This window comes from Eschscholzia californica, unplaced genomic scaffold (assembly GCF_041429995.1).
Source record: "Eschscholzia californica isolate CP2 unplaced genomic scaffold, dmEscCali1.0.p SCAF_2, whole genome shotgun sequence".
Lineage (NCBI taxonomy): Eukaryota > Viridiplantae > Streptophyta > Magnoliopsida > Ranunculales > Papaveraceae > Eschscholzia > Eschscholzia californica.
This window is the reverse complement of record NW_028238309.1, coordinates 6553769-6577520: the sequence shown is the minus strand read 5'-3', so window position 1 is coordinate 6577520 and position 23752 is coordinate 6553769. Positions and strand designations below refer to the sequence as shown.

Here is a 23752-nt window from a genome sequence, read left to right as displayed (position 1 = left end):
GGTCTGTTGAAGCAGATCTTCAACAGACCCCCGAGGGTCTGTTGAAGCAGATCTTCAACAGACCCCCGAGGGTCTGTTGAAGCAGATCTTCAACAGACCCCCGAGGGTCTGTTGAAGCAGATCTTCAACAGACCCCCGGGGGTCTGTTGAAGCAGATCTGCAACAGACCCCCGAGGGTCTGTTGAAGAAGATCTTCAACAGACCCCCGAGGGTCTGTTGAAGAAGATCTGCAACAGACCCTCGAGGGTCTGTTGCAGATCTCCTCCGGCGAAGGAATCCCCTTCGCCGGAGGTTTTAGAGAGAGAAATGAGAGGTAGGAGAGAGAGAGAAAGGGGAGAGAGAGAGAGAGAAAGGGGAGAGAGAGAGAGAAAGGGGAGAGAGGAGAGAGAAAGGAAGAAGAAGAAGAGGAGAGAGAAAGGAAGAAATATTTTTTTTTTTTTTTTTAGTAAAGGTGGCCGGCCGGAATTTTTTATTCCGGCCGGCAACCTTTTCGCCGGAGAAGAAGGGTGAGGTGGACAGAGTGATGTGGTAATTGTTAGATGAGTTGGACAAAGAAAAAGAAAAAAAAATAATTACAGAAATGCCATGGGGGTAGAATTGGGAGGTTTAAAAAAAGTTGGGGCCATTTAGGAATTTTTTGGGGCCAAAACGAACTGCCGGACACTTATGGGGGCTAAAACGGCCAGTTGGTCACAAATCGGGGGCCAAAACGGAATTAACCCTTTATTTTTCTACTTAGTTTATTGTAAGCTACTTTAAAATTTTAATGCATTTTCTTCATACAAAAAAAAAAAAGTGGGGCTGAGCCGAATTAAAAGGTTTATCCTAACTCATGTTATAGTAAATAGAAAGTTTAGAATTTAGTGTAATTGAATAAAATGTGACAGTCATTGACTATCCCCACGTGAAGAGGATCCCACGAGCACCCCATGATTTTCTTCCAAACCAGGTGACATTTTCTTGTAAAAAACTCCAATCATTCAAATATTTTAAAGTTTTTTTTTTTAATTAAGTACATGTACTTATGGGATTCATGAACCTTCTAAAATACAGAAGACAAACTTGAGATTCCAATCCATGGACTCCATGACACTCAAAACCATGGATGGGAAAACCCTAATAAATGAATTCTCACCCAACAGCCCCACACCACCTGTTTGATCAAGTGAAAGTGAAACAACTGACCGACTCACTCCACTTGTGGGCCCCCTTCCCTTCAATTCAGTGTTTTCTTCTTCTTTAATTTGTTTATATTATTATAAGCCCACAAAACCCCAAAACCATTTGCTTACATACATACACCCCTGGTTTCTAAGCAATGCCTATTTAAAGCCTCATCTTCCCCATTTCCAAATCCAACACAACCTAACTTTTCAAAATCTTACCTGCTAGAAAAATTCAAAAAATACCAGAAATAATATCAATTAATCGATCAATAGAAGATAAACAAAGATGAGTTCAACAAGCAAAGCTTGGATGGTTGCAGCTAGTGTGGGTGTTGTTGAAGCATTGAAAGATCAAGTTGGGATATGTAGATGGAATTATGCTCTAAGATCAATTCATCAACACACTAAGAACAATATCAGATCTTATACTCAGGCCAAGAAACTATCTTCTTCTACTTCCTCTGTTATTTCAAATAAGAAGAAGATGATGAGTGATAAAGAAGAAGATAAATTGAAGAAATCAGCAGAAGAATCACTTAGAAAAGTTATGTACTTGAGTTGTTGGGGACCTAATTGAATGGTCAGCTAACAATTTTCATAGTCATAGATGAGGAATCAATTAAATGTATATTCCAATTTTTGTCATCATAAATACAATTTTCGTTTTGATCCTCAGGCTTCTTTTTTTTTTGTACTATTTTCTTTCCACTGATTCTATAGATGAGAATGATTAGTAATTAGAGGACTATGAACGTGATTGAGTTCCAACACTCATTCCTCACTTTTGTTTATAATAACTTCAGTATTTTTTAACAAAAAAAAAACTTCCCTATTTTAATGTGATCCCTAACTCATCTCGCTGGGTCAGCTGATACTAGGAGCGGAGTCAACCCGCATCAAGTCAACAGGAAGGTCGAATCCGAATGAGGTCAGCCACTTACGAGACGACCTTCCCTTGGAACTTACGAGACGACCTTCCCTTGGAACTTACGAGACGACCTTCACTTTTGGTAAGATTATCCTGAGCGACTTAAGTCTGTCCAGGCTAAAACATAACCAGGTCTTCCCTTGGAACTTACGAGACGACTATGGGTTCATGTCCGCAGGATCGATACCTCAGTCCCAGATAAGGGGTAGAAGTGTGCAAAATTCTTACCGACTTAATCTCGATTCTAATCAAATATCCCAGTCGATGAGGATCTTAAGTATTTAATAAAGTTGGACTTCAAGAAACTTTACATGAGGAATATATCCTAAAGAATCTATCAACTCGAAACACAATCTATCCAGAATCCTTAAAGAAAGTAACTTCTAGATATCAAATTAAGATACGAGATAACCCCAAAAGAAAACCCTAATATCTTCAGGCCATGAAACAATAGTTTGAATCCAACACGGTGGATCTCAACCACCTCATAGACACCGCCTCTCTACAGTCGGCTAAAGCAACCTACAAAAGGTAATCAACTCGCCTCAAAGAAGGTATGCTGATACGAACTCAACGGTTCAACCAATATTCTAACTACAAGGACAATCTGACTATCTTGAGCATCAGAGACGTTTCCGAACTCCTTGCAGGTTTTCCACCAAGATTGAGAGAAACAAAAGCGAGATTCAACGAATGAGTCTCATAACTCAAAGCGGGATTCAACATCACGGTCTCATTATTCTGACTGATACCGTATTTTTTTTTTGACATCAGCAAATTCAATTTTGGACAAATTGCAATATTGTTGCCACATACGATAATAGACGATTTTGAGAGATGATCTCTAACTCGCGAAAACAAAGGTGATTCAAGTGACATCTGCAACAATGTAACGATAACCCGTTATTCAGCCTTAGTACAAGATCGGGAAATAGTTGGTTGTTTCTTAACACTCGAAGCAATCAAATTGAAGCCCAAAAGAATAGAGACATCAATAGTAGAACATCAAGAATCAGGGTAACCGACACAATCCACATTGGAATAAGCAAAAAAGAGAAGAAATAATGAGGAACGATGTAACTGTAATCCCAAGTAAATCTGTAAATGTTATATTTTATATACCATATATTTAATCGCTTGAATGTTGCTAACTCTAGGAGCATGCATGAATTGACACGCAAAGTTAACCAAAAAATCAAAGTTTTGAGGAGTTCAGGTCAAATACTCCAGAGAACAAACTAGCTTGCGATAAGGTGGGACCTGAGAAGAGAGGACCCTAAGCCTAGAGTGTGAGCCTAAGGAGGGTTCAACACCGTACAAGTTGAGAATTTGAAAAATGTATGTGGCATATTTCAACAGTGTTAAGAACAACCTTTCATAATTTTGGGTAGTCGGTGTACTAAGAAAGTATGCAGATTACCATGGTTCTTCGTATCGAATTCCCGAGCAAGCTCAAATAAGATACTAATAACCATAGACTAATTTCTACCATCGGCATAAAGTAACAAAAATATCTTACATTAGCGTGGAGAGAAGAAGTAAAGAAGTATCTAACTTTTTTTTTTGATGAAGAAAAGAAGTATCTAACTTACTAGTAGGAATTTCGAGAAGTAGAAACTTGCTAAATTGATCATACCAGGCTCGAAAGGGTGGTCGAGCATGTTAGAGCCCATAAGACACAATATAAAGGCGACAAACATTTGAAGAACGGGACATCTTCAAACTCTAGAGGTTGAGCCACAACAACTTAATCTTTCAAAATTTATTAAATAAAAACTTAATCTTTCAATCCCCTTTGAAAAAAAAAAATCCTTTACATCAAGTCGAAGTAAGAGCATCTTCAACGCGAAACTCAAGAAAATCTTTATTTTCTCCTATATGTCAAGTTGCGATTGAAATTCTCACTCTCAGGTGGCGAAAATAGAAATCCTCAATTCTTTTTTTTGTCTCCAATGCAAAACTCTAGACTTGTTTTATTAATTATGTGATATAATTGTTTATGTAAAGAAATAATTAGTTATTCAAAAATTTATAAGATTTGATTTTTATTGGAGAAATTCAAATACGGGTGAGAAAACAATTATAGATATCAAGAGGGGTGAGTAAACAATTATAGATGTATCAAGAGGACATCGGAGAAGGAAAAACTCTAACATTCTTCGGTGGCACTCAAGAATCAAGATTCTAAGATCTTGCATTGGACAAGCTCCAAGACCTAGTTTTTTTTTTTTTGATGAGATATGCTCCAAGACCTAGTTGCAAGATGATATTTGTTTTGATCCTTTCAGTTTAGGGAAAAACTTGGACAACCCCCTAACTGTTGGATCATTGTTTACGAAAACCGACCAGCACTGGCCAACCTAATAAACATGTTTCCAAAAACTATTGGACAAAATACCAGTAGATTTCCAAAAACCACTTGCTAATTAAACCACTTATCAGTTGCTGCTGTTTTTCATTTTCTTGTCCTCTTCTCTCATTTAGTATCTTCTTGTAGTAAACTAGTCTCTATATAAGATCTCAATCTTCCTATCAATTTCTTCACTGAAAATTCATCAAACTAAACAAATTACTACTTACTTTTTTTCATTACCAAACTTCAATCAAAATTCAACAAGTTCTAAAATCCTTCATAAAAACAAAGATGAGTTCAACAAGCAAAGCTTGGATGGTTGCAGCTAGTGTGGGTGTTATTGAAGCTTTAAAAGATCAAGTTGGAATCTGTAGATGGAATTATGCTCTAAGATCAATCCACCAACACACCAAGAACAACATCAGATCTTATACTCAGGCCAAGAAACTATCTTCTACTTCCTCTGTTATTTCAAATAAGAAGAAGATGATGAGTGATAAAGAAGAAGATAAATTGAAGAAATCAGCAGAAGAATCACTTAGAAAAGTTATGTACTTGAGTTGTTGGGGACCTAATTGAATGGTCAGTCTCTGAACAAAAAACAATTGAATGGTCAGATGAGGAATCAATCCTAAATGTATATTCCAATTTTTGTCATCATAAATATAATTTTCGTTTTGATCCTTAGGCTTTTCTTTTTTTTTTTTGTATTTTTTCCCTGTGTTTCTATTAACTTCAGTATTTTAATGTGATCCCTCCTAGCTCATCCGGCTCCAGTCAGCCGATACGGAGAAATGCATGAGCAAATTCACCAACAATTTTGGCTCAAGATTCAAGTCGGGACAAATTGCACTCCAATATCGTGGAACGGCAAGAATCAGGGCCACCGACCCAATCCACATCGGAATAAGCAATAAGAGAAGAAAATTATGAGGAACGATGTACCTAATTGTATCTATTTTATACCGTAAAATATATTTAACCACTTGAAAGTGACTCACTGTAGGAACATGCACAATGCATGAATAGACACACTAAGTTAACCGAAAAATCCAAGTTCAGACGAGTTAATGTCAAATATTGCAGAGATCCTACTAGCTTGCGATAAGGTGGGGCCTGAGAAGAGAGAACCATCCGCCTAGAGTGTGAGACTAAAGGCGAGAAGAGAGGACCCTCCGCCAGTCCGCCTAGAGTGTTAGACTAAAGGCGGGTTCAGCACCATCCAAGTTCAGGATTTGAAAAAAAATGTAAGCGGTATATTTCGTAGACAAATCTCTACCCATCGACATAAAGTAACAAAAAGATCTTACCATTATCAGTGGAGAGAAGAAACAAAGAAGTGTCGAACTTATAATTGCTAGTAGAAAATCCGAGAAGAAGTAGAAACTTGCTAAACTGATCATAACAGACTCGAGGGGCTGGTCGAGTCTGTTAGAGCGCATAAAACACCTTATAAAGGCGACAAACATTTGAAGAACGAGACAGATCTTCAAATCCCTGTGGTTGAGCCATAACAACTTAATCTTTCAAATTCCCACGGAAAAAAAGCATCCTTTACATCAAGTGGAAATAAGATCTAGTTGCAACTTACAAGATAATATTTGTTTTGATCCTTGGGATTAGGGTTGGAAATTTTGGCCGTCGGGTTCGCCCAGGTCCGCCACGATGAGCAGTGATTGCGGGTACCCAGTGACCGAGCCAGGCGTTACCCATCTGACCGGTAAACTTCATCGGACGATCAAGAACAAAAGGTCCTGCCAGGAGGTCCGCCCGTGACCATCCGTTTTGTATAAGGCCCGTCTGCCCGACCATATGCCTGTCCATTTATTACCAACAGTTTAAACCGCACCATTGACTGGAAGAAGATGGACCGTTAGATATTGTAGGGTTACACTAGAGCCATTTGATTTTCTAAGCCCGAGTATATAAACACACAAAAAAAAACCGTAGAATCATTCTTACCACTTTCATTTCTTCTTCTTTTCGCTTTTGAATCTCGGCGACTGAAATAGTGAAATCCCTAAATCTGACATCCCTAACCCTAAGTACCCTAAATTCCTAATCTTGTTCAACCCCTCTTTAGTCTTCAAGACTTCAACGAATAATCGAGTCATCTTTAACCCTAATCCCTAAATCCCTAAACCCTAAATCACTAAATCTGAAATCCCTAATATTTGTTCGTTTTGGTTTTTGGTTTGTTTCGTTCTCGTTTGATGAAGGAAGTAGTTATCATCTTCAGCCCTTAACGACAACGAATCGGTTGGTGATTTGTTTCTTTATGTTCGATCAAACTTTTTGATTTGGATTAAGTTGTATTCTTCCAACTATATAGTTTGTAAATTTGAGAGGAAATTTGTATTAAATTCTAAATTTTTGCGTCTTTGTATTTTTTTAAAATTTTCATATCCGAAGACTGACTGACCGGTGTCCGGGATGTCGAGATTGATAATACGGAAACGGACAGAAATTTTGAGAGTAAATTCCGGTAAGTCCGTCCATTTAGTCTGCCAGTCCGAGCGGTCAATGTGAAGTTTTATCTGTTCCGTCCAGATCGGGATCAAGTCTGTCCGTCCGGACTGATTCCCAACCCTACTCCGTCCGAGCGGTCAATGTGAAGTTTTGTCTGTTCCGTCCGGATCGGGATCAAGTCTGTCCGTCCGGATCGGGATCAAGTCTGTCCGTCCGGACTGATTTCCAAACCCTACTTTTGGGCTCCTAGTCCAAAAATCTACACCTAAACATACATTTAGTCCACCTTAATATTAATATAGGATTTTAAGCCAAAATAATAATTACAATGGATATTTAGTCCAAACTGACTCATCTCTATAGAAAAGAAAGATCTCTATCATTTCTATTTAATCATAATTCCCATTATAACCTTTTATATAAGAAAAAACTCATTTTTAAAAACAAATCCCCAAAATTCTCTTTCTTTTTTCTCTTAGATTTTTCGATTGATTTCAAACTTACTATATGTTTCGCAATATACACGTTATTTAGAATCAATTACGTATATTTCTACAACAAAACACATTTAGTATAGTTAAAGTATGTCTAGATGTCAAAGTTACAGTTTTTTTCTGTTGACTCTTGTTTTGTTTCATAAATAACGTGTTATTTATTGTTAAAGTTCCATACCTTATTTCATTTTTTTATGTGTCATACATAACACAATTTGTATCAATAATGTTTCTTCCAAAAGAAAAAAATGACTAAAATACTATTTTATGAGAAGATTGGACTTTAATCCTTTTTTGAATTTTATTTGGGAGTTTTATAGGCAATGCCCAAAGCTGTTAAAGGCAATATCACTAAAGGCAATATCGAGTTTGATTAAAGACAATGTGTGTTTAAAAGGCAATGCCTCAACAAATGTTTGACCTAACGACCTCATCGCCCGACCACCGATCTTGACTGTTTTTTTATTCGTTCTTCATCTTCGTCTTTTTTTTTTGTTCACATCTTTCTCTAATCGCCTGACGACAAGGTATTGTTAAATTGGATACTCCAACCTCAAGCCACACTTCACTCACATATCAATGATATTGTTGTTCACGTTGATAAGCTAATAAAAAAGTTCAACAATTAAAAGTTTAGAAAGTTCTCTTTCCATATCCAAATATGTTTGGTTGTACTTATTAGTTTTCTAATATGCGTTTGTTAAACTTTTCTTTCATTTAATCTAGTTTGTGTTTACAGCAAATACGAATATGGTGTGTACTTCAAATACACTTTCTCTCTCCATGTTGTTCCTTCTTTGAAATTTAGTTTTCTAATAGATAGAGATGAGAGGGAACACGAAGAAGGAAGGAAGATGAGGAGAAGAAGATGAAGGAGGAACGAAAAAGATGAAGGAGGATGAAGAAGGAAGAAGAGAGAGAAAAAAATCAGCCCAAAAAATAGCATTGCCTTTAACCAAAATTGGTCATGATGAATTGACTAAGTCAATTTTGGGAAGTACATTGCCAATAAAAGGCATTGCCTATAAAATTTTCTATTTTATTTTGTGCATAAAACCCGTGGCCGTGAGGACAAAACCCTTAACTATTGGATGATTGTTTATATAAACCGACCAGCACTGGGCCAACCTAATAAACATGTTTAGAATCTTATGATAAACTCACTTATATATACTACTTATTTAATTTCCATGAATGATCCTAATTAATGGGGGGACTAATACCAACACCCAAGATGCTTCCAAATCATATACCCATGGTTTCTTGTATAAACCAATTTATAACTAGTGGACAAAATACCATTAGATTTCCAAAAACCACATGCTAATTAAACCACATTAGTTGCTGCTGTTTTTCATTTTCTTGTCTCTTCTCTCATTTAGTATCTTCTAGTAGTAAACTAGTCTCTACATAAGATCTCAATCTTCCTATCAATTTCTTCACTGAAAATTCATCAAACTAAACAAATTACTACTTACTTTTTTTCATTACCAAACTTCAATCAAAATTCAACAAGTTCTAAAATCCTTCATAAAAACAAAGATGAGTTCAACAAGCAAAGCTTGGATGGTTGCAGCTAGTGTGGGTGTTGTTGAAGCATTGAAAGATCAAGTTGGGATATGTAGATGGAATTATGCTCTAAGATCAATTCATCAACACACTAAGAACAATATCAGATCTTATACTCAGGCCAAGAAACTATCTTCTTCTACTTCCTCTGTTATTTCAAATAAGAAGATGATGATTGAGAAGGAAGAAGAAAAATTGAAAAAATCAGAAGAATCACTCAGAAAAGTTATGTACTTGAGCTGTTGGGGACCTAATTGATGATCAATATTTTTACGGATTCTCAATTCATTCAAAATCTTGTAAATGCTATTATCATGAATAGAAATTTTGTAGTTCGCTCACTTATTTCTATGTTTATTTTTAATCTGTTGAGTTAATTTTTGATTTGTTGGGCAGAAGCTCGATCTTTTATTAATTGAGTTTAGAAGATGCAAGCAAGCGGCAGATGCTATTTGGCCCGGGCAGACTATAACTCGGCCCCATCAACTTCTAGGCTGTGGTTGTTGGCACCAATTTTCAGTTCATATAGCATTTTTCAACATACTCCTTGTTTCCCCCAATTGCCTTGTATATATATGTAAAGGGTTGAATTTAAGATACCCAAAATTAGGGGTGATAATCGAGCGTGCAGGTTGGATAGATGTCTCCAATGGCGAATAGGGTAGATCTCTTGGTTATGAAACATAGCCTCTAAGTTTCACGTGCGCGTGTGATTGTCGTGGTTATGAACGAAACATAGCCCTAAGCTTCACGCGTGTGTGTGGGTGTGATTGTCAAACGTAGTCCAGTTAACCAAATCTTCCAAATAGATTAAGAGTGTATTTCAGATAACTTAAATCCCTCATTTCAAATTGCCTTCAGATTCTTAGTTAGAGCCTTCAATCGAGAAAAAGAGAACTAATTACTATCATGTCATTGAGTTATAGCAAGCAAAGGTGACAGGGGGACTCCCTAACGCTACTCCAAAGTCCCAAGTGTACTCCCCCTCACATGGGAATGTCATTTTGGTCTTTTCAGAGTTGCTGTCAGACTAAAAAGACCAAAATAGTCTTTCTATGTGAGGGGGAGTACACTTGGGAGTAGGGTTTAGGGAGTCCCCAAATCATTTTCCTATAGAAAGCGAACTGTAATGCCCTCTCATGTGCCATGGAAACAACATTGATGGGTCAAAGGTGGATTGTCAGAAATCCATAAGAAAGGCGACAGTCCAGACTTGGTAACCATCAGTTCCAACAAAGTCTCACGGATGAATCCACTTAACCGTTACTCAACAAATTAGGAACTCTCAGAGGATAGAAATGGAGTTAAAAGACTTCGCCCCAAAGCCGCGAGATCTGCTGTATCGATGGTCGACCCCTCAAGAGGTCCTACTCGGACCCTTTCTTTGGGTTGGGAAAAGAGCTTGCAGCCCGCACATTCAGATTTGTCCCAAATGTGGTTCATGGGCCTGATACCCCGTTCACGGAAGCCCGGCCAGTTGGATCGGGCATTCATAGGCGGGAGACGGGTAGGCTCTCGATTAACCCACCCGACCTGTTACGCCCCCAACACTACACACTCGATTAACCCACATACTAAATAACCCCACCGATATAATAATCCAACGGTTGGGATAATAGGCATCTTTAATCTTCTTCATATTCTCACTCCTTCTAGGTTATCTGTTCAAATCTTGTGCAAGTTATCTCTCATCTTCTGCAAGTGTTTATCTTCTCCCATCGGTTTTCGTTCTCTGTCACCTCAACGAGCCCTTCGTCTCTCAAGAGTTCAAGAAACTATCAGAAATGGTATATATCTTTTGTTATCTCGCATCTTGTGGAAGACTCAACTTAAGGTAAGGATGACGCAATTTAATCCTTTGAATGATGGTGTTTCTGAGTCATGCCAACATCCTAGCTCCAGCCTCCCTCCTCCTCCAATTCCTGCCTGCCCTCCTGTTCCAGGTCCTGCCAGTACAATAGTCAAGTTTCCCAAATTCAGTCTCTTGACTAAAAATCGAGGTAACAGACAATTCACTATTTTTATTCTAGTTTAAAACTTTCTACTAAAATTCTGTTTTTTCATTTTCAATTGTTGTAGGTTTTAATCAAATATGGTGGAGTGTCCTCCTTTGCCTCTAAAGTCTGAACTACCAATTGAAGATTAGGAGACTTCACATTCTATGATTTTGTATATTTTTATTATATCTTACAAGTGTATTTTTGTTTGATAAATCATATATTTTTGTTGTTATTAGTGTGACATATATAATATGTCAATATGAAGTTTACTAATTAACGCCCGGCTCGATCCGCCCGGAGAAGTTTTCCTAATGTTAGTGCCGGTCAGCCCGACGCGGCACAGTGAGTGTCCCAGACCAAACTTATGCGCCTGAGATCGAACGTATGCGCCCGATTCCCAACGCTACCCTTATCTAATATGCATCCCCCAATGGAGCCAGATATGTTGTAAAGGAGCTACACGAATGTGAGTGCAGCAATCATTCTCGAGGTCGGAGTATGGCTAACTGAGCCACCACAACTGGCAACTACTGATCTACAATGAAGGAAGACTCAATTCGCTACCCCAACCACTCTGACAGTTATCGTTGAGGAATATGTTTCTTAGGAAGAGATTAAGAGAAGACAAGGTTTCCTTATCCTAGACAAGATATGAGCAGTATAATAACTGTCATTGTGTCTAGCAACCCATACTATATACGGTTTACCTTTATGCACCCAGTTTTGTATCGTTTCGACAAAGCAGCCTACACCACGCTTTCATGGACCCGTCGTCGCCTTTTTCTTTTTCCTGACAAAATTTGTTTCCAATCAACCAGTCACCAGTTATATACAAGTTTCTCATGGGGGAACTGGAATTGGTGAACTTTTATTTTCTCTCGTGGATTGATGCACAAAACCACGACTTCAATACCAATGGCTATAAAAAAAAGTGTAAGAAATGAAAGAATAAGTTGCCCAAATACATCCTCCTGATTTGGCAACCCATATCATTTATGGGTAGGGTTTTGGTTTGTTGCAAAAAGCCGAATACGCCACATTATTATGGACCCCAGCCTTTCTTTTTCAGTTTTATTGCTTTCATTCGGTTTTGTTTTTTATTTGTGGCGTCCTAATTGAAAGACAAAATACTTCGGAAAACAAGAGGCTTCCATATCTAATACCATTTGCGTGACATACACACCCATGCAGGAACCGTATGGGTGGTACTACTTCATTCTATATATAACGTCTCGTTCAAACTTAGAGTTCCTCACAACAAATTCATCCTTTTAAGTTTACATTCAAAAGAAGATCGAGAAGACGAGAAATATGAGTTCAACTAGCCGAGCTTGGATTATTGCCGCTAGTGTAGGAGTTGTTGCAGTTATGAAAGATCAAGGTTTCTCTAGTAGATGGAGTTACGCTCTTCGATCGGTTCACCAACACACGAAGAGTAATGTTAGATCATTTTTACAAGCAAAGAAACTCAACCCGACATCTTCTTCTTCTTCTTGGGATGTTGTATCCAGAAAGGAGATTATGGGAGATATAGAAGAAAAAATAATGCAATCAGAAGAGTCCCTTAGAAAAGTCATGTACTTAAGTTGTTGGGGACCCAACTAATACTACCCTATAATTGTTCTCAAGATCTGAAATTGTAAATATGATATCTTTCATTAATGAAAATATCTCTTTTGATCTTTATTTAGTATATCTTTTTTTTTTGTGAAAGTACATTGGGATTCAACATCTACACTCCGTAGACACCTCAAGGACGACCTGAGTCTTCGATGGCCCGGAGCAATTACGAATACATTTTAATACTAGAATGTACACCGAGGTTTTAAATATGAAGATTATAACATCTCTCCCAAAATTCGTTGTTCATAACAAAAAAAAAAAAATATGAATAGGCTTACAACTTCAAAAAGTTAACAACAAATTCAACTGAGAGTCTGAGACATTAATCAAATTGTTATTTGTGGATAAAATATGAATACAACTCAAGTAGTGTCAAAAAGTAAATAATAAACATTACTTAATCAAACTAATGGTTCTTCAGAGAGTTATGAACAACCCCCATTACCAATCACCAATGAGTTCGATTTAGACAGATAAGACAGAGACAAAAAGAAAAAAAAAAACTAATTAACCTAATATAGTCATGTAAAATTTGAACTTAGTGTTTTTTTTCCGAATATTGACTACAATGGTCACTACAAAGGCATTAATACATCGATACGATGTGATAAGCACGATAACTGCCGAATTACTACGGGTCTAGAGCCCCACGAAATTAAGTGGCCTAAAACCGACTTATGACAAGATGAAATCATTCAGGAAGGGTATGATTTTGTGGGTGACTAAATGATGGGGCGGTTGAGAGTGCCGAGCAGTTGGTTGATGGAAATGTTAAAATTTTATTCTTAACTTGAACAACATTGGGCTGGATTAGTTTAAAATCTCAAGAAACAAAATTTGAAGTAAAAAAAACTAGTAGATATACTAATAAGTGTTAGAAAAATTAGTAATACAACAAATTAATATAGGGACTGTAGAGACTTGAAACGTGTATTTAAATACACTTTCCTTAAAGCAATATTTGCTCCCTCTCCACTTGAGATTACTTATAGGTTATGAGCAAATTGTCTCCCAAGATATGACAAGCCTTATGTAAATCTGCACAAAGTAATATGTGAAGATTTACTTAAGGAGCACAAGAACAATCAAGATTTGGCTAAGAGTTTATTATAGAATAAAAAGATATTTCTGATTTTCTAAGTGAAGTGTTCTCTTGTTAATTCTCTTATTTATAAAGAATGAAACAACTTTTATGAAAGTTTGCAACCTTTCATAAAAGTAGTTAAAGTTGTAGAGATACATCTTCTTAATTTGAAATAAAACTTATAATTCAAATACAAAAACTAGTAGACATATATTTAAAATTCAAATGTTATTTTCAAACTAAAGTATATTCAAATTAAATTAACTTTACAAAACAAATTGTTCATATTTTTCAACAATCCCCCACTTGAACAATTTTATTAGAAACCTACTTAGCCAAATATATTTAGGTAGTATTAATGCATAAAATATGGTATCTTTCGATTTGAACCATACCTTAGTGTAAGTGCACAAAGTTCTATCGAAATCCCAGGTAGCTTGTAGCTTTGAACCAGTTATTCCTTATGACAAAACCGGTTACACCACACACACGATACATTTGTTCTTTTGCTCCACACAATTCTCGCTTAGCACTTTTATGGCCATGTGCTTCTTGGTTTCATGAACTATCCTTAGACAAACTCTAATCTAATGAGAGGCGGCACCACCTCTAAGTTCACATAGTTGAAGTTCTTTCAGTATCTTTGCTACTTTAGAGATACTTGTCATTATCGACTGAACTTCATTAAGAGTATTAAACTCAAACTCACTTCGTAGCAACCAACACTTTTCATCTTTAACGGGGTTATATATAAATTAAAGTGTTGAACTAGTCACTTATCAATAACTTGTTGTTACCCATTGAACCTAAGACTAGTTATTTCCTAGTATTAGGTTGGGTTGCCATCATTGGTGACTTTTAATGTAAGAGTTTCAACCCCATCCCACTAGATGTTGATTTTACCATATCTCTTGGTAGAGGTTTGGTAAAAGGATCCGCTAGATTTTGATTTGATCTCACAAATGTAATCGAAATAATTCCATCTTGAATTAATTGTTTTACATACTCGTGTCGTAGACTAATATGTCTAGACTTGCCACTATATACTCCACTATATGCACATGCTAATGTGGCTTGACTATCACAAAATATTGAAACGGGTGGAATTGGATTTTTGATGAACGGAATCTCAATGAGTAGGTCTCTTAACCACTCAGCTTATTTTCCCGTTGCCGCTAATGCTATGAATTCGGATTCCATTGTAGAATGAGTTATACAAGTTTGTTTCTTGGATCCCCAAGAAATTGCTCCACCACCAAAAGTAAATATCCAACCCGTGGTTGATTTTTTATCATCTCCACTAGTTATCCAACTTGCGTCTGAATATCTGATGCAGGCGCATAAACGTGTGGGCCCACGTCCACGCGTGCCCACATCCTATTTGGTTATAATAGTAGTTTATTTAGGCCAGCGCTTTGGGGAAAGCTAAAAAGTTTCCGGGGTGTGAAGACTTGGTTAAAAATTGGTCAAATTTGTTTGACAATTTTATTTAGGGGAAAGCAAAATAGCTTCTCCACCTCACCTCTCTCTCTCTCCACCTCACCTCTATCTTCTCCGATTAGGTCGCCGGCCGGAAAATTTTCCGGCCGGCGACCATTAAAAAAAAAAAAACTTTTTTTTTTCACTCTCTCTCTCTCTAGAAACTCCGGCGAAGGGGTTTCCCTTCGCCGGAGTTCCGGTCTGTTCTTCAACAGACCAGATCTGGCCTGTTGAAGAACAGACCAGATCGGTCTGTTCTTCAACAGACCGGAAGTGGTCTGTTGAAGAACAGACCAGTCCGGTCTGTTCTTCAACAGATCCGGTCTTCAACAGGCCGGATCTGTTGAAGAACAGACCGGACTGGTCTGTTCTTCAACAGACCCGATCTGGTCTGTTGAAGAACAGACCAGTTCCGGTCTGTTCTTCAACAGACCGGGACTCCGGCGAAGGGAAACCCCTTCGCCGGAGTTTAGAGAGAGAGAGAGTGAAATTTTTTTTTTTTTTTTTTAATGGTCGCCGGCCGGAAAATTTTCCGGCCGGCGACCAAATCGGAGAAGACAAAGAGGTGAGGTGGAGAGAGAGTGAGGTGAGGTGGAGATAGAGTGAGGTGAGGTGGAGTGTTTTTTTTTATTTCCCCTTAAAATTTATTTCCCCGGAAAATCTCTAAAATTATACATATTCCCTTTAAAATTTCACACCCCGGAAACTATTTAGCTTTCCCCAAAGCGCTGGCCTTTATTTAGTATAGGAGAAGTTACTTTAATTTGATATTTCTTTATTTTTAAAGTTTCTATGTTTGAGTAGTTTATTATTTTAGGAATCCTAGTTTGAGTCTATCTAGGAAGGTTTATTATCTTATAAAAGGAGATCTAGTCTATGTTATTATACACCTTGAAGAGAAAAAAACAATTGAGTTATTAAGAATTTAAGTTTAGTTTATCGTTTCTTACAGTTTTATTTAATTGTTCCTAGTTTATTTTATTGTTCTTTAATTATTCCGCTGCGTCTACATCAAGTGGTATTCAGAGCCAAATTTTTTTTAACCAATCACAATGGTTAATCCTACCGTTCCTACTCCAACAATCAAAGAGAAGACACCAACTTTTGCCTCCGAATGGGACAACATCAACAAGAAGTTATCCTCGGTTACAAAATTGGAAGTAGGAACGGTATGAGGCAAAAGTTATCCTCGTTCAGAGCCAAATTTTTTTAAACCAATCACAATGGTTAATCCTACCGTTCCTACTCCAACAATCAAAGAGAAGACACCAACTTTTGCCTCCGAATGGGACAACATCAACAAGAAGTTATCCTCGGTTACAAAATTGGAAGAAGCTTTCGAAAATTACAAGAAGGAAACTATGGAAAAATTCGATCAAGTCAATGATTCGATCATGAAGCTATCTAAACAACTCGAAGGCATATGTAAGTCTCCCTCTTTTACCACTACTCCTTCTTCTACTACTTCCATTCAAGCATCATTACCACTTCCAACCACAACACCAACTTCAAATTCCCTACTTGGACAACCTAACACTACCCCAATCCCGATTCACATCAACCCTACATCACCACTATCACCGGTTTTCCCACTCACATACATAAACCCCACAACACCACCACCTTTCTCCTTCAACGAACAACTAACATCGAACAAACCCGAATCGTTCTCCCATTATTCCACTACCAACCCAAGTACCACCCAACCATACCCCTTTCAAACACCAAGGCAATACTATTCACCGTCACCACCCCCACCATTGTCTTATACAGCTTCACATCCATATTCTTCTTATACACCAATTCCGTACTCTTATTATTCACAACCGTGTTCACCACCCCTACCATCTTCAACACCTCTACCTTCATACACTTATTATTCACCAACACCAACACAACCATCTTCCTCGCCTACTTTAGCTTTCAATCAGGAAGAAGATGTGATTAATTATTCAATTGATATAACTACTAGGACTGACGATATGAATCGATATGCTAGCGTATTAACTAAAGAAGATGAAACCAATGATATTACAGAAGGAGTTAAAGAAGATGCCCACGACGAAGTTAAAATTGAAGAAGAAGAAGAAGAAGAAGTAGAAAAAGAAGCGTACGGCGAAGTTGAAGCTGAAGGTAATTACACAATTACTTCATCAGTACCTAAGAAAGGTGAATTCTTTTGGCTGATGTTAACACTCAGTTGAAAAACAAAAACATCACTACCAAGGACAAAGTTGATACAATCTTTAGGGTCTTCACCACTATCTCAATTGATGTACCTGCGCCTGGTCTCAAGACAACTTTGAACTTTGTCGATTCGGATCAAAAGTGTGGCAACCTCACCGAACTCATGGCTGGAGTGAACTTCTCCCATGCTGATCTCTTTGCTTCTGCACCTCTGAACGACAACGGTGACAACATCAATCACTTCTTAAATCCTCTTACTTATAATAAATCCTATCATAGAACTACTCTTAAACCACTTCTTAATTGTTCTCATGCATTGAAGAGTAGTACTAACGATAGTGAAATTCGGAGAATTGAAGAAACTCCTGCCTCTTCTTCACGAGGTTCTTCTTTTGTCGTTAGAGGTGAAGCTGGACGAATTACTCAACAAGAATTCATGGAGATGGCTTGACAAACAATTGTTTCTTCGCCCGAAGCGGCAAAAGAGAAGAAGCAACAGATCGTAGAGTCGGAACATCTGATGAAGGCTCTTCTTGAGCAGAAGTATGGGCTAGCTCGTCTTAACTTTGCCACAACGGGAATTGATAACACACGTCTTCTGGAAGCTGCTGAGAAGCTCATTCAGTGGCACCGGAAGGCATTGGGTGAATCAACTGGTTCAATGTTGGGGACTGATTTGGAAGATTTGATACAACGCGCCAGGGACTACAAGAAGAAATTCAATGATTCTTTTGTGTTGGTTGGGCATTCGGTGCTTGATTTTGTACAAGATCAAAGATGTGGTGAAACTGGCAAGGTTGACAAGGTTGAGGCAGTCATGAGAATAATAGAACTGTTGAATATTGAGAAGACTAACTTGACCCAACCACATAATAACAAGCCATTGCTTACATAGGAGAAGATGATGGCCTTGTGTGTGATATGTGGGGATTTCTTTAATGTGTACAAGGAAGATAAACAAGTTGATTACCCCCGAAACCACTCGAGTGGTGTTGAGATACCTAGTTTGGAAGACTTTGTAACAAGACTGAAAGAAGACCAGAAGGAGATTTCTTTAGCAAAGGATATCTGGCGAGGGATTATTAACGACGAATCACACTTCGGTAGTAGAATCATACTTTGGTTACGACGAATTCTTAGTGAATACAAAATCGACCCTAAGCTTCCATACACGGATTTGTCAACTTTAGTTCGTCGACAACATGATATGTTAACTCGGGGATTTCATAAGTTGCCATATTACGATAGAATTATATTCTATAAACTTCATGAAGATGAACGTGGGAAGGTAGATTTTGGGTTTCATATCAATATTACACGTTTCCACCTCGGAATCATAATTGAAGTTGGTTACTTTTATATTTTGGATCTTAATGACGAATTTTGGAAAGATGGTGAGATGAATGTTCTTGACTTTCTACTGTTAATTTTGCGAGAATCGGTGGCATATGAGATTGGGAACGAAGTTGGCGATTACTTGCACATTAGTATCCTTCCATTCCAGTGCAAACTTCGTTCGAAGTGGGAATTACGGATCGCCATGACATAGTTCATCGTATGCGGGTGCATCAACTTGTTTTCTTCATCGAAATCGGTTCGGGACGAACCTTCTGGGGAACAGGGTGCTGATGCAGGAGCATAAACGTGTGGGCCCACGTCCACGCGTGCCCACATCCTATTTGGTTATAATAGTAGTTTATTTAGTATAGGAGAAGTTACTTTAATTTGATATTTCTTTATTTTTAAAGTTTCTATGTTTGAGTAGTTTATTATTTTAGGAATCCTAGTTTGAGTCTATCTAGGAAGGTTTATTATCTTATAAAAGGAGATCTAGTCTATGTTATTATACACCTTGAAGAGAAAAAAACAATTGAGTTATTAAGAATTTAAGTTTAGTTTATCGTTTCTTACAGTTTTCTTTAATTGTTCCTAGTTTATTTTATTGTTCTTTAATTATTCCGCTGTGTCTACATCAATATCCTTCCAAAATTTCAGGAAATTTTGAATATTGTAGGTTTAAAGCTTTAGTCTTTTTAAGATAACCTAAAACTCTTTTGATTGCTCCCAATGTGAAATACCTGGGTTACTTGTATATCTACTTAATTTACTTACTGCATATGCTATATCCGGTCTTGTGCATTGTGTCGCATACATAAGACTTCCGATAACACTTGCATACTCAAGTTGAGCAACCGCTCTTTCACTATTTTTAATTAATTTGATACTTGGATCAAATGGGGTATTAGTCTCTTTTATATTAAGATGACTAAATTTGTCAAGTACTTTTTCAATATAATGAGATTGACATAAAGAATAACCCCCACTATTTTTCTTAATTTTTATACCCAAAATAATGTCAACTTCTCCAAGATTCATTTTAAAAGTAGAAGACAAAAATGTCTTAGTTTCTAGAATGCCTTCTAGTTTATTACAGATTAGTAACATATCATCAACATACAAACAAATAATAATTGTATATCTATCACAAGTTTTGAAATACAAACATTTATCCGCACTATTATGTTTAAAACCATTTAAAGTAATAACACTATCAAATTTATTATGCCATTGTTTAGGAGCTTGTTTTAAACCATATAAGGATTTTTCAAGTTTGCATACTTTATTTTCATTTCCTTGAAGAATAAATCCTTCCGGGTGTTCCATATAGACCTCCTCATTAAGGTCTCCATTTAAGAATGCGGTTTTTACGTCCATTTGATGTATATGAAGGTTATGAATAGATGCAATAGTAAACATTAATCTAATGGAAGTAATTCTAGCTACGGGTGCATATGTGTCAAAATAATCTATTCCTTCTTTTTGTCGAAAACCCTTGGCTACTAATCTAGCCTTAAATGTTTGAAGTGTGCCATTGGTATGGTATTTCTTTTTAAATACCCATTTAGAACCAATTGCCTTTGAACCGGGTGGTAGATCAACTAATTTCCAAGTATGGTTTGACATAATTGAATCCATTTCATCATTTATAGCTTCCTTCCAAAACGCCGAATCTCTAGAAGCCATTGCTTCTTTGAAAGATTTAGGATCATCTCCAATTTCTAAATTGATTTGACTCACGTTAATCACATTTTCTCTATTTCCTTCAACTAAATTGAAAGAAATTCTTTGAGAGACATATTGATCCAAACCTAAATCTTTTTCTTTTCTTATTCTTTGACTTTTTCGAAGTTCATTCGGAAGTTCATGAATTTTTGAAGATATCTCATTTTGAGACTTATTTTGATGAATATCTATTTGAGACTTATTTTGATGAATATCTATTTGAGAATTATTATCACTAGATAACAAGTTCTCAAAAAATTCTACTTCTCTTGATTCAATTACAACATTAGACTCTAAATCCAAGAGTCTATAGGCCTTGCTATTTTGTGAATATCCAATAAACATACACTTTATAGCCTTAGCCCCCAACTTAGTCCTTTTAGGATTAGTAGTTCTACAATATGCAAGACACCCCCACACTTTAAAATAGTTAATGTTTGGTTTTCTTCCTCTCCAAATTTCATATGGAGATATTTTAGTTTTCTTTCAAGGAATCCTATTTAAAATATGGCAAGCCGATAAAATTGCTTCCCCCCATAATGAAAATGATGACTTAGCATTTAATAACATAACATTTACCATTTCAGCAAAAGTACGATTTTTTCTTTCAGCTAAGCCATTTTGTTGAGGCGTAAAGGGTGCGGTGCATTGATGTATAATTCCATGTGTCTCACAAAATTTATTAAAATCATCACTAAAATATTCACCGCCTCTATCACTCCTAATTATCTTAATTTTCTTTTCTAATTGATTTTCTACTTCCGCCTTATAAATTTTAAAAGCATCAAAAGCATCACTTTTATTTTTTTAACAAGTAAACATAAGTATACCTAGAACAATCATCTATAAAAGTAATGAAGTATCGTTTGCCTCCTCTAGTTAAAATTCCATTTAATTCACAAATATCGGTATGTATTAAGTCTAAAATTTTTGATGTTCTAGTAACACTTTGAAATGGTTTCTTCACCATTTTAGACTTTATACATACTTCACATTTATTCAAGTTGTTAGTATCACATGATAATAAACCACATTTAACCATTCTTTTAATAGTACTCACACCAATATGTGCTAATCTGTTATGCCATAAATAAAAAGAATCATGCATATAAGTAGAAGATATAATATTATTATTAATTTTATTTTCCATAGTACATAGTTTCACCATTCCATCACAAGAATAACCTTTCCCAACAAATACACCACTTTTAGACAAAATTAATTTGCCCGATTCATACACCGACTTTATTCCAGGTTTTCCCAATAAGTCACCACTTACTAGGTTTCTATTCATATCAGGAACATGAAGTACATTTGATAAAGTAATTTTCTTTCCCGATGTGAATGCAAGTTCAACATTACCTTTACCAAGTACTTTAGAACGCACTTCATTTCCCATTTAAATTTCTTGACCATCATTTATTGAATCATAGGTTTTGAATACTGCTCTATCATATTATACATGAACCGTGGCACATGTATCATACCACCATCCTGGAACTTTTCCATGAATTGCATTGATTTCGCTTAAAACTGCAACAATCTCTTCATTTATTGCATTTGCCTCTTGCATTTGTTCCTTACGAAATTTACAATCTCGAGCATAATGTCCCACTTTTCCACACACAAAACAACCTTTAGGTTTCTTTATGGCTTGGAAAGCCATTTTAAATTTTCCTTGAACCCTCTTCGGACCCGAAAATTTTTCTTTATTCTTGTTGGGATGATTTGATTTTTTCACCATGTTGGCTTTAGATATGCCAATATCATTCTCCACCTTGTTGTCTCTTGACCTTGATTCTTCTTCTATCCGAAGATGTTTTTGGATTTCCTCCAATGTAAAATCTTCGGATTTGTGAAGAATCCTATTCCTATAGTTTTTCCAACTTGGTGGTAATTTTGCTATAATTGCACCAACTTGAAAAGACTCAGGAATGTCAATTTTGACAACTCTCATTTTATTCACAATAATTTGTAATTCATGAATTTGGGGTAAAATAGGTTTATCATCAAACATCTTAAAATCAAAATATTTAGAAATAAGAAATTTTTTCGTACCTTCTTCTTCAGCCTTATATTTAAATTCTAGAGCATTCCAAATATCTTTGGCAGAACGAGTATCCGTATAGAGATCATACAATCGATCAGACAATGCATTTAAAATATGACCTCTACAAATAAGTTCATCTTCTTCTCTCTTCTTTCCTTCATCCTTTAATTCATTGGTATCTTCTTCACTTGGTTCAGGAATTGATTTCAGTGTAGGATCAAGAATATAGAACACTTTCAAAGCAGTTAAAAGAAATTTCAGTTTGTCTTGCCAACGAGTAAAATTAGTACCATCAAAACGATCTAATTTCACCAAATCTTGATTCATCAATTTAATAGTTGCCATAGTAGTCTCGGTCTCCATCAAGATATTGCTTTAAGATTGTTAGAAAAATTAGTAATACAACAAATTAATATAGGGATTGTAGAGACTTGAAACGTGTATTTAAATACACTTTCCTTAAAGCAATATTTGCTCCCTCTCCACTTGAGATTACTTATAGGTTATGAGCAAATTGCCTCCCAAGATATGACAAGCGTTATGTAAATCTGCACAAGTAATATGTGAAGATTTACTTAAGGAGCACAAGAACAATCAAGATTTGGCTAAGAGTTTATTATAGAATAAAAAGATATTTCTGATTTTCTAAGTGAAGTGTTCTCTTGTTAATTCTCTTATTTATAAAGAATGAAACAACTTTTATGAAAGTTTGCAACCTTTCATAAAAGTAGTTAAAGTTGTAGAGATACATCTTCTTAGTTTGAAATAAAACTTATAATTCAAATACAAAAACTAGTAGACATATATTTAAAATTCAAATGTTATTTTCAAACTAAAGTATATTCAAATTAAATTAACTTTACAAAACAAATTGTTCATATTTTTCAACAATAAGTGTATTTTATTGATAAATTGTTAAGTTCTAGTTGTTACTTATTAAAACAAATTATTTCTAAAGAAATTATTTTTTTAGAATTTCTGTTATTTCAAATTGCAATTAAGCTTAAAAAACAAAAAAAAAAAAATAGCCCATGTCTCCTTGAAGTTGTGGACAAATTTTGAAATCCTAGACTCTTAGTACGGCCAATGGGTACTTCGTCATTAAGAAGAGCAGAGGATTGATGCAGAAAACCACGGCTTCAATACCAATTGCGAACTCAAATAGGATGAGTTGCCGAAATACATCCTCCTGATTTGGCAACCAATATCATTTATGGGTATGGTTTTGGTTTGTTGCAATAAAGCCGAATACGCCGCATTATTATGGACCCCAACCTTTCTTTTCAG

At 36.2% G+C, this 23752-nt stretch overlaps 4 protein-coding genes across 4 annotated transcripts; 3 read left to right on the top strand and 1 right to left on the bottom strand.

Moving 5' to 3' along the window:
* The first annotated feature begins 1281 nt into the window (after positions 1–1281).
* Positions 1282–1837, top strand: LOC147555718 (uncharacterized). The gene has a single exon (XM_086662936.1). It carries the CDS (start codon positions 1453–1455, stop codon positions 1741–1743), a length of 291 nt encoding a protein of 96 aa, XP_086519062.1. The 5' UTR covers positions 1282–1452; the 3' UTR covers positions 1744–1837.
* A 2685-nt stretch (positions 1838–4522) lies between these two features.
* On the top strand, positions 4523–5134 carry LOC147555717 (uncharacterized). The gene has a single exon (XM_086662997.1). The coding sequence runs from the start codon at positions 4739–4741 to the stop codon at positions 5024–5026; it is 288 nt and encodes a 95-aa protein (XP_086519123.1). The 5' UTR covers positions 4523–4738; the 3' UTR covers positions 5027–5134.
* A 3683-nt stretch (positions 5135–8817) lies between these two features.
* On the top strand, positions 8818–9320 carry LOC147555716 (uncharacterized). Its single transcript, XM_086662601.1, has one exon. It carries the CDS (start codon positions 8953–8955, stop codon positions 9235–9237), a length of 285 nt encoding a protein of 94 aa, XP_086518727.1. The 5' UTR covers positions 8818–8952; the 3' UTR covers positions 9238–9320.
* Positions 9321–21524: 12204 nt separating this feature from the next.
* Positions 21525–23071, bottom strand: LOC147555715 (uncharacterized). Its single transcript, XM_086663361.1, has one exon. It carries the CDS (start codon positions 22826–22828, stop codon positions 21872–21874), a length of 957 nt encoding a protein of 318 aa, XP_086519487.1. The 5' UTR covers positions 22829–23071; the 3' UTR covers positions 21525–21871.
* Positions 23072–23752: the final 681 nt, after the last annotated feature.

What these genes read in the sequence shown, in the direction of transcription:
- LOC147555715 (XM_086663361.1), bottom strand. Translation starts at nt 22,828, where the DNA reads ATGGAGACCGAGACTACTATGGCAACTATTAAATTGATGAATCAAGAT.
- LOC147555716 (XM_086662601.1), top strand. Translation starts at nt 8,953, where the DNA reads ATGAGTTCAACAAGCAAAGCTTGGATGGTTGCAGCTAGTGTGGGTGTT.
- LOC147555718 (XM_086662936.1), top strand. Translation starts at nt 1,453, where the DNA reads ATGAGTTCAACAAGCAAAGCTTGGATGGTTGCAGCTAGTGTGGGTGTT.
- LOC147555717 (XM_086662997.1), top strand. Translation starts at nt 4,739, where the DNA reads ATGAGTTCAACAAGCAAAGCTTGGATGGTTGCAGCTAGTGTGGGTGTT.